Raw genomic sequence first — 10,722 nt, forward strand, 5'->3', positions numbered from 1 at the left:
ATATTTACATAATTATATATTCCACAACATTTATATGATCAAATCACATTTTCTGAGAATCATCACTACTTTTCCATTCCATCAAACTGTTTAACAACCTTATTTAATTGTTGTTAATGATTACCCAATCATATAGCAATTAGCGTCAAAAAGGCCACAATGCTATAGTAGCAAACGACACTACCAAACACATTTTTTACAAACTAAACGATCATACATGCTTTGGCTATTCTATAATGAATCATCATGGTTGCAACTCATACGTTGCCCTGCCAAGAAATGAACCATTTCTTTTGTTGCAAAACCCAACTGACACAAATTAAGAAATGCACCAGATAATATAATTCTAATCATTAAAAATGATTCGCCATGCCTTCAAATAAAATGTTAGCAAACAATTCGAAACCGTCAATGTAAAATTACTTGCACTATTTTTGCACAACTCATCATCAGAGAATCATGATTGCAACTAAAGTGTTGCCTTGCCATGACAATTTTTTTCTAATTTTAACACAAAAATTCCATAATCACATTCCCAGTCTACTAACTATAAAAAATATCTTATTAACCTTTGAGATAATGAGCATAGCCTAAAGTTCACCATTAATGATAATCCATATAAATGACAGAAAATTCATTACTTACAATTGAAAGTAAAAAGTAAAAGATTTGTATCTGACCTTATGAAGTGGTCTGGTCGGATTGTTTTTCCAACTTCTTAACAACTGGAAGTAACAAAATAAGCATTGGTAAAAGATAATATTTTTTGGTAAAAGATGATATTTTCGGAATACCTAAATATGCTTATGCCGATATAATATTTATCACCAATGCACAAATGAGAGAGCACACTATAAAGCCTACACATATCAGTACTTATTCTTTATTAACCAAGAAAATGTAATACCCAATCACTAATGTTACAAATGACACAAATATCATACACTAATATGAAGTATGGGAAACATAATTTTATATCAATTTCTTTGTACATAAAACATGTTGTAGACAAATTACTATATCAATTTCTTTATTCAAGTATGAATCTTAGTATGAATCAAGTAAGAATCTTAGTTTGTCAATTCTTTAAATGTAAAATACTTGTAACATTATATCAATAAAAAAAAAAAAAATTCCTGCAAACGAAAGATGTAACATTTTTGTTAGCAGGTATCTGAATCATAGACATCAAATTGGCATCAATTCTGTATCCAATAACAAAAAACACAGAAAAAAATTGATGCAAGATTGTTATTAAAGAAATTAGATATTCATAATATTAGTTACTGAATCTGGCCAAATTCAAAGGAAAGATGTCGACTATATGATTAAAGCTATTTATCGATTAAAGATATGAAAAAAAAAATACAAATAATTTGTTACCTTGGCTGGAGACTTGAAAACTTTGGATTAGAAGATCAGTTTTTGATGATAAGAAATCAATGGCCGTTTTCTACACGCAATGACTAATCGTTGCAAGATTGAAGAGTATTTTACGATTTGCGGTTGTAAAAACACAAATAAATCTTGATTCATAGCGGTTGTAAAAACGCAAAATGCATGACTGATCAATGAAGACACAAAACACAGTTGAACGGCTACGCCTTTCGACCAGTTAATTGAAATAGGATATTGTACATCTTCAAATAATTATATGAATCAGGTCGTAACGACGCTCGATTTACGGGATTCTTTTGGTGGCATATGGTGTGTTTTGGGATGATGATTTAGTGATTATTAAACGAAAACCCTAATTGGTTTACAGGAATGGAAAGAGAGGATAGAAAGAATGAATGGGGCAGAAGGAATTAAAGATCCGTATAGTTTGTAATTACAGAAAGAATTGGCCAATAATAATTGGACAGATGTCAGAATGTGAGCATTAGATTGGAATAGGGAGTAGGGAGTAGGTAGTGTTGCCACGTAGAATATCTATTAGAATTATAATAGGTTATAGATATGTATGCATAGATGTATTTCGGGTGATAATTGATATATCCGTGAATGATAAGTTCTCATTCATATCCGATCCACGAAATATTTAGATCATCTATATCCATATGCATATCCGTTAATCGTTCATTTACATCATTCATATTTATTATAAATGAATCGGATCGAATGGATGTTCCGAGATGGGACCGGTTGATTTTAAAGTTAATAATAGTACCAAATAACAACCGTTGATACGAACAATATAATTCAACGGCCAGGATTAAAATTACAAGGAATCGGAATAATAGTAGCAGAGATTCGTATGGTTCCACGCCAGCTGTAAATTTCTTCGAGGTTCAACGGCGGAGAAACCCTAAATAACGCCGGCTGTAGATTTCTTTCATATCTTAATTTGCAACGGCTTTTAATACAGGTATGCTAATAAATCAGAGTATATACGTATATCTTTTGTATATATTGATGCTCTTTTACGTAATTTCATTACTCCGTATTATTTACGTATTAGAGATCTGGATGTCTTAGTTTTGGTTATATAGATCCAAATTTACCATTTTAGAGTTTCACATTTTATTTGTTGATACATAAATTTTTTATCTTCGAGGTGGTTAATGATTTTATAAATGTGTTTAAGCTGCTATGTAATTTGATTCTAAACTGATTGAATATGTGTTTAGTTTTTTAGTATCAGGATTCAACAAAAAAATGTAGTTATGGATCATGAGCTTTTAGGTAGTTTTTGTTTATATTGGAACAATAATCTTAAATTTTAATGCAATTTGATTAGTGTAAAAAGATAAATACCTAAAGGCTGCTCATGTAGTCATTGAGATAGTTGGCTTTCTGTGTGCGGACATTAACTTTTTGGTTTTAAACTAATAGGATAAGGATAATAGGATATGCTTTGGGGGTTTGGATTAAACTTTTTGCTTGTAACTAGAGTTCAGTTATTATAGATCACTACCTTACCTTAGTTATCTTGTTATAATTCATATTTGGGTAGAAAATATGGAATTAGTTCCATACATATCAACAAGTGGCCTGTATCTATGTGCATTTTTTTTCTTCTCAATAATACTTCCTTGCATTATTGTCACGTTCTTACATTCCTGTTCTAGAGGTAATAATGAAGCCTATTTAACAGTCTTAATTTGTTGTATCAGGGACATCACCAAACTTACGTAGTTGCACTTTCAGGAAAGTTGGTTCATTGCCTAAAAATGTTGGAACCACGAACCACTCGTCTAATTGACCAGATTGATAAGGTATAAGAAATTTTTGATGAGGTTATATTAATTCACAAGTAACATTACTTCATGGAACATCAAAAGCCTATATATATTGAAATGAATAATTAGTTTTGGATTGATTAACCATTTCTTTTGGCTGCAATTGGGGTTGGGTAAAATTAAGGTAACCCTGCTAGTGCTCCGTTAGAGCTGCTCAATCTAGAGCTTAACACAACTTTTATGGAATATTACCTTAATGTTACGTTTGATATGTCCAAGGTCAGAGAACATGTTCTTTTTTTCTATCTCTTAATGGTGAAAATTTAAAAACAGATTAAATAAAAGTTTCATGAGGTATAGCTTTATGAATGTGGGGTTCAAGATACCAAAAGACTCCATAATTGTAAGGCCTGCAATATAAAGTGTGCAGCAAGATTGTTTTTTCTATGTTGTTTTTTAGATTAGGTACTCAAATTTTTTAAATTTTTAGATACCGGTTTTGTTTCTTTGCACAACAAATGTATAGGAAACAATACCCCGTCCATTTAGAGAAATGATGGAAATCATAAATTATCTTGAATATGTTATTGTCGGAAAATTGAGTATTGCCAGAGACACGATGCATGTGTTGTAAAATCTGAACGTGTTTCTCTTTTCTTAAATATAAGAAATATTACATTCAATAATTTGTTAATTTTTTTCTCTATTATATACTAGTTTATAACCATCCATAATACTAATTAAAAAGACATGCTTTAACATCGAAAATTACTATATTTGTATTCTGTAAGTCTGTTTGGATGGTTATAAACTTGTATGTAATAAAGACAAAAAAATAACAAATCATTAAATGTAATAATTTTTATATGTAAGAAAAGTAAAGCCTGTTCAGGTTTTACACCACATGCATCGTGGGATCCTTTCTCTAAATAATTTATGACAATACGCTATTTCTCGTCAGTAATATATCCAGGAGTGTTTATGATTTCCATCCTGTCTCTAAGTGGATTGAGCATCTTTTCAAATACATTTGTCGTGTCTAGAAACAAAGCCTGTATCTAAAAGTTTAAAAAATTTGAGTACCTAAGCTAAAAAACAACAAAAAAAGTTATGTTTTGCTAGATATATTACATCCTTACAACTAAATAGTCTTTTAGCATCTTGAATGCCCCTAAATCAAAAAGATATACCTCATGAAACTTTTATTCCATCTGTTTTTAAATTTTTGCCATTAAGAGAAAGGAAAAAAGAATACGTTCTCTGACCTTAGACAGATCAAGCGAGACATTAAAATAATGATCCATAAAAGTTATGTTTTGCTCTGGATGGAGCAGCTCCAATAGAGCACCAGCGGCGTGACTTTCCTTTTTTCCTGACCCAACTACAGTGAAAAGAATGTTTAATCAACCTAAAACTAATTAGCTATTTCAATATATGTGTGCGTATCTTTACAATTGAAAACTAATGTAGCTCATGAAACAATATAACTTCATCAAAAATTTATTATGCCTTATAAATCTTGTCAATTAGAATGAGTGGGTTCGTGGTTCAAACATATTTTAAACATTGAACCAACTTTCCAGAAAGTTTACCTACGTTAGTTTGGGGATGTCCGTGATACAATAAATTAAGACTGTTAATTAGTGCCAGCAATTGAACCAAATTATTTTCATGTTCTTACAAATTAATATTCATAAGCAACTAATAATCTACTTATAATGAAACCTCATTCCCCATGTGATCCGTTCATAATTATATCCGTATATACACTATTTGTTCTAACTAGGAGTTGCCCTGCCAAAACTTGACTTTCTACTTGCCACTGTAGCTACTGATGTGTTCTGGATGTTTTTTACATGATAATTGTTTATCGTTTGTGGCTTATTTTGCTTTATCTTTTATTAAAGGCGACAATGTTGCAAAAGTCGGCCAACTTGGCCGACGCGTCATTTTTTAGGCATGGCCGATGCGTCGTTGCTAAAAAGTCGGTCTAAGGTAAAAAGTCGGTCAAAGTCGGAAAAAGTCGGTCAAATTCAGAAAAAGTCGGTCAAAGTCAGTCAAAGTCGGTCAGTTTTTTTTTTTTTTTTTTTTTTTTTTGTAATATTGTTAAAAGTTGTTTATTGTTCATGTTTATTGTAAATATAGCTTATATTTTAAGATTCGATCTATATAATATTATATATAAATATATATTTAATAAAACTATTTTAAAAAGTCAACGACCGTTGCGTCCGACGCGTCATTTTTTAGGCATGGCCGATGCGTGCTCGACTCGCGTCTTTTACAACCTTGAAAGGCGGTAAACTAGTCAAAATGGATTGGGTTAAAAACTTAAATGGATAATTTTTGGTTCGGGTTGGGTTGAGGTGACCCATAACACTTTCTAGCCAATTTTTGTAATTAACTAAATGATCAGTGTCTCAAATATGATGTAAAATCTATATTTCGATATACTTTAATAATAATAATCTATAATCTATAATCTATTTTGTGAGTGGAATGTTTGAAATATTTCTGTCCATTTGACTCATTTCCTTTAAAGCTACCCAGCTCAACATGTTCACTGGTAAATAGCTTGAAATTGTCACCTTTACTTTTTATGTATAACATGTTGCGAATAATAATCTTTGAGTTTTTGCTCGTTAGGTCGTTGATTGAATCCGTAGTTGATAACTGTCCAGATGTGTTCATTCATATTATTACCAACCCGGTTAACTCAACCGTTCCTATTGCCACTGAAGTGTTGAAACAGAAAGTTGTGTACAATCTGAAGAAACACAATTGTTGCTCAGAAGAAGAAGTTAAAGCTTATTGATGTTGATGTCCCGGTTGTAGGAGGTGATGCGGGATTACTATTCTACGCCTGCTGTCAAAAACCAAACCTTCTGTTACTTTCACTGATCAAGAAGTTGATGATCTGACGGTTAGGATTTAAAACGGCGGAACTAAGGTAGTTGAGGCTAAGGCTAGTGCCCTGTAGACTACATTATCGATGGCTTACGCGGCTGCAAGAATTTTGGAATCGTCTCTTCTGGCACTTGATAAGGACAGTGATGTTTACGAGTGTTCGTTTGTGCAGTCTGAAGTGACGAAACTTCCGTTTTTCGCATCAAGGGTTAAGATTGGGAAACAAGGAGTTGAGGGTGTGATTTCTTGAAGGTTTGACGGAGTATGAAAAAGGTGTGGCGTCTGCAATTTAAGCAACCAGTGGTTTAAGAGTTGTAATAATATTCGGCATTTTTCTTCTCGAATGCTCAATTTATTAGAACTTGCTTGTTGTAGAATTTGGTTCACTGAAACTATTGTTTTTATTGGTGATGTTTTGAAGAAACATAATCTTGTTTCTTGGATATCATAATAAATATATAAATTTTGTTTATTTGCATATGCTTTGATACCTTCCTCCAGTCTCCAGAGGTGGAATATAGAGTAACCCAAGGTGGGTATCCGTCCACCTTGGATTTTACGGAACAAAAATTTTTACACTAAAAAAAAAAATTACTAAAAAATAAGGTTTTTTTTAGTGTTCGTCCTTGCTGAATACGAAAGATTTAAAAAAATTTTACACCCGCCCCACCTGTATCCGAGTTCAAGTTCCGCCGCTGCCTTCCTCCTTCACCTTTAGGTTGAAATATAATAGCTCAATGAAGTTACATGTTCACGTCTTAAAAAATATAATTTTATGTTCAAGTCATACAGCTGGTGTGTCTGAACGAGTCTAGTTGTCCTCTTTTTGATTTGTTGACATGTTTGTCTTCAAATTTGAGTCCGAACATCTTGGAATTTGGTTAACGGCTACGTAATTATGTTAATCGATTACGTTCTAAGGAAAACAGGACATGAGGAGCACGAACAAAGTTATTTGCGGACGAATGGTTGTATGTTGTTACAAAAATTAAAGTTAAAAATGTGTCTCAAAAAAAACCTTTTAAAATTAAAAGGTTCTCCTGTAAGGAACAGCATAGACTACATTTTAGGCATTAACCAAACCTTGACCTACCTAAAATGCTGAATTCTATTACTCCTAATACAATTATACAAAACTATGTCTTATACTTGGAAAAACATTGGTCACCCGAACAAGAACAAGTGATCTAACCACACATAAATAAATATATTGAAACAAGCAACAAACAATAACGAACATTTCTAGACCATAGAATTTTCATTTCCAGAATCCAATTATATTAAAAAACAGAAAATTCAGACAAACATTCAATAAAGAAAACAGTACACACTAGTTTACTTTTTCAATAAAGAAAACAGTACACACTAGTTTACTTCTACTTATATATTACTCCGTACCCGTTAAAAAAACAACCAAGCAATGAAAAAAACATCAGTTCCTTCTGCCACCACCTCTACCACGTCCACGCCCATTTCCACGACCACCTCTGCCACCACGACTGCCAGTATTACCGCCACCCAATGCCTTGTTAACATCATGTTTTATTACCATGTTTTCAGGCAATGGTAAAATGTGATCCACACACTTACGGAAACTGAAATCATCAGATGAATCATCCTCTCGTACAAGAAAAAAGCACCGGCTTTTCCACTGCGGGTGGTAACGGACTTGAAACGCTTTGATTCCTGCACCAATCTTTTTATCTGCTTCCAAATGTCCCTTCTTTAACAAGTCCAGTAACATTGCCTGCTCATACTGAAGTACATAATAACAACAAAACAACAAATAAGTATCTAATTAAGAAAATAAACATATAACGAAGTTACCTATTTAAATTCACAATGGCACGAATATAAACGATTAACAATTATTTCATATCGAACATTCATGATATATACATTCAAAGAAAGCAAACTTTCACATACACAATTACACATAAGCTAGTAGAAATATAACAAAAATATAGCAATAAGTGACAGGACATTAAACAAAGTGACAATCGTGTATCCATTTAACGATCGAGTTGCTATTGTTTAACTATTCATTGTTCAATAACATTTACATTTACTAGAGTGTTCAAAATTTGGGCCGTTTTTGTTGCAATTGTAATAATCATATAATATAGCATCTATATAATTCTTGGTTATTCGAGAAAATCTTACATAACCATCGAGATATAAGCGTTGTCTCACAAAAAGTTCACTTGATTCATTTTTTACCAATTCCTAATCAATTGAGTCATTTTTTTTTTTACCAATTCCTAATCACTTGATTCATATTTTACCAATTCCCAATCTGTATACAGTTAGTATCAAACTATGAGGCCACTGCAGCTTTAGTTATTATTTATGGCAGTTTGCAAAATACAAATAACTTTACAACTAGTACTCTTACTCAAATCATCTTACACTAACTAATTAACTTGTATGCCAATAATATTACTACAGTAGACTTGAGTAGCAATAACAATTTAATAAACAAGAGTAAGCAAAACTGATTAAAATATAAATATAAATAAAAAAGCTAGTACCTGATTAACATTCAGATTAGGAGGCCAGAAATGAAGTAACTTATAAAAGTAATCAAACATCTCAACAGAGGTCTCAAACTTTTTAAACCCTAAACAAACCGGGTCGGGTTTTTCAGCGGTTTCTTGTTTCTCAAGTCTATCTTCTTCAACAGATTTCTCAACTTTTTGTTTCTTTGCATCGTTTTCATTCTCCGGTGTTACTTCATCATCTCTTTCTCGCTTACCGACAACATCGGATTCAACCAGATCCATCTCTACTGGTGGTGGCGCTGATGAACAGTCCGTGACGGCGGTTTCGTCGGCCATTGATTTGGATTGTTTTTAGCTGTGATGAAAGAGGGGAGAAAAGAAAAACCCTAATTTTAAACCCTGATTCTTGGAGTTTTATAGGTGGGGCTGGAATATATTTTAATGGAGTAAATGAAATATTTTGTGAGAATATGAAATGGGCCAGCGTATAATTAGCATTTGATATATGGACTAGACTAGAAACAAACATAATTTTTTAAAGAAAAAATTACGCCGTTAGTATCTGTGTCTGTTTATATTATAATGACAACACTTACTATTTTTTTCATAGTTGATACTTAGATTTTATTTAACTTGCGTGGCTGGTACTCCTGGCTAACTATAGTCAAATTTTAATGGTTAACTCCCCACATGTAACAAACATGTGAGGGCATTTTCGTCATTTTCCTATTTCTTTTTTGTATAATCTAATTTTATCTTCTTCTTTTTGTTTTAAATAAATAGATCACAAAAGAAAAAAAATACCTATATTGAGTGTCCAGGAAACTAGCAATCGTAATATACAAATAGGTACTATAGCAAACAAGAGTACACATTTTACTAACCGACGAAGTTTCATTGGAAATACAACAACAATTAAAATGGCAACTACTAAGTTTATCAAACACAATTAAGCTAATATCGAACATGGGTCGTGTTATGTTTGAACTTTGAAAAACACATAAACATGTAGACTTCTTGACTTTCTTTGACTTTTTGATGGGTATGATTCTGAAGTCTTTTAATGAAATCTGAAAGAGTAGAAAGATCCATCATCATCTCGTGATCATTTCCTCAAAATTTCAGGATCTAACTCTCATTATTAATCGAGATCTCAGCAATTTTCTGTCCGAAAAATATCAAACAAAAAATCGATTTGTTCTTCGATTTTGAGTTTAATTTTGAAACATATAAAAATATATGTGTTTGAATGTTTTAACCGCAACTATGTGCAGATTTTCATAAATTTTCATTGATTTTCATAGATTTTCACATAATTTTAAAACAATCATAATCGTTTAAATACTTCAATCAATAACACCATTTATGTTGAATAAAGTTCAACTGCCACTCTCCTCTTCTGCCGTCGTGAGGTTCGATCTGGTTCTCCGGTCACTGATCTGGTGAGCAGGCGGCAATTTCGGGTTGTTTTAATACGGGATCTGTTCGTTGATCGTGGTTTTGGGTTGTTTTTCCTTTGGTCCTCCTGTTCCAGCCGTTGGGGTTAGGTGTCTTCATGTTTCTTTGGTTACAGTTTCTTTTTGCCGAATAGTTATCTTGGGTGTTTGTTGAAGCCCGTTGATTCCGGTCGTTTGGCGGCTGCCAACGACTACCTAGGACAGTTGACCACTACAGCTTCGGTTGGTTGCTAGCGACCGCTGGTGGTCCGTGGTGGCTGTAGGCAGTTGCACTTGGCGGTTAGTGGCTGCTTTTAGGGCTGCTGGTGGTTATCTGGTGGACTAAAACTTGATTGATGGCTGCCTAGCGGCTGCCGACGGCACATGTCGGCTTTTTGTTACTTGTGAAGCCGTTAGCGGCTGTTAGTGGTAATCGATAGCCTTCAGTGGTACTGGTGGTGGCTGGTTGCCGCTAAATGGCGGGTGAAGTTTGTGGGTTTGTAAAGTCCTTATAAAATCTGGTGGAAATGGTTCGGTTCCTTTACGGTTTGATTCTGGTTTGGGACATGTTCGGTTGCTGCTCGTTTGGTTCATTCATTTCATTTATCCTGTCGTCGGGTCTGTAGTGGGCTTGGTGGTGTTGCCGTCGTAGTTGACTTTGGAAAATAGGCCTCAGGTTAGGTATTCTTGGGTTGC

At 33.3% G+C, this 10,722-nt stretch overlaps 1 protein-coding gene and 1 pseudogene across 1 annotated transcript; one reads left to right on the forward strand and one right to left on the reverse strand.

Moving 5' to 3' along the window:
• Positions 1 to 5,790: 5,790 nt before the first annotated feature.
• LOC139870455 (malate dehydrogenase, chloroplastic-like) lies at positions 5,791 to 6,382 on the forward strand (annotated as a pseudogene).
• A 925-nt stretch (positions 6,383 to 7,307) lies between these two features.
• LOC139873172 (protein EMBRYO DEFECTIVE 514) lies at positions 7,308 to 9,023 on the reverse strand. Its single transcript, XM_071861104.1, has 2 exons — positions 8,621 to 9,023; positions 7,308 to 7,845 (listed from the first exon to the last, which is right to left on the reverse strand). Exons 1-2 carry the CDS (start codon positions 8,924 to 8,926, stop codon positions 7,522 to 7,524), a joined length of 630 nt encoding a protein of 209 aa, XP_071717205.1. The 5' UTR covers positions 8,927 to 9,023; the 3' UTR covers positions 7,308 to 7,521.
• Between the last annotated feature and the right edge of the window lie 1,699 nt (positions 9,024 to 10,722).

The sequence above is a fragment of the Rutidosis leptorrhynchoides genome, chromosome 10 (assembly GCF_046630445.1).
Source record: "Rutidosis leptorrhynchoides isolate AG116_Rl617_1_P2 chromosome 10, CSIRO_AGI_Rlap_v1, whole genome shotgun sequence".
NCBI classification, from domain to species: domain Eukaryota; kingdom Viridiplantae; phylum Streptophyta; class Magnoliopsida; order Asterales; family Asteraceae; genus Rutidosis; species Rutidosis leptorrhynchoides.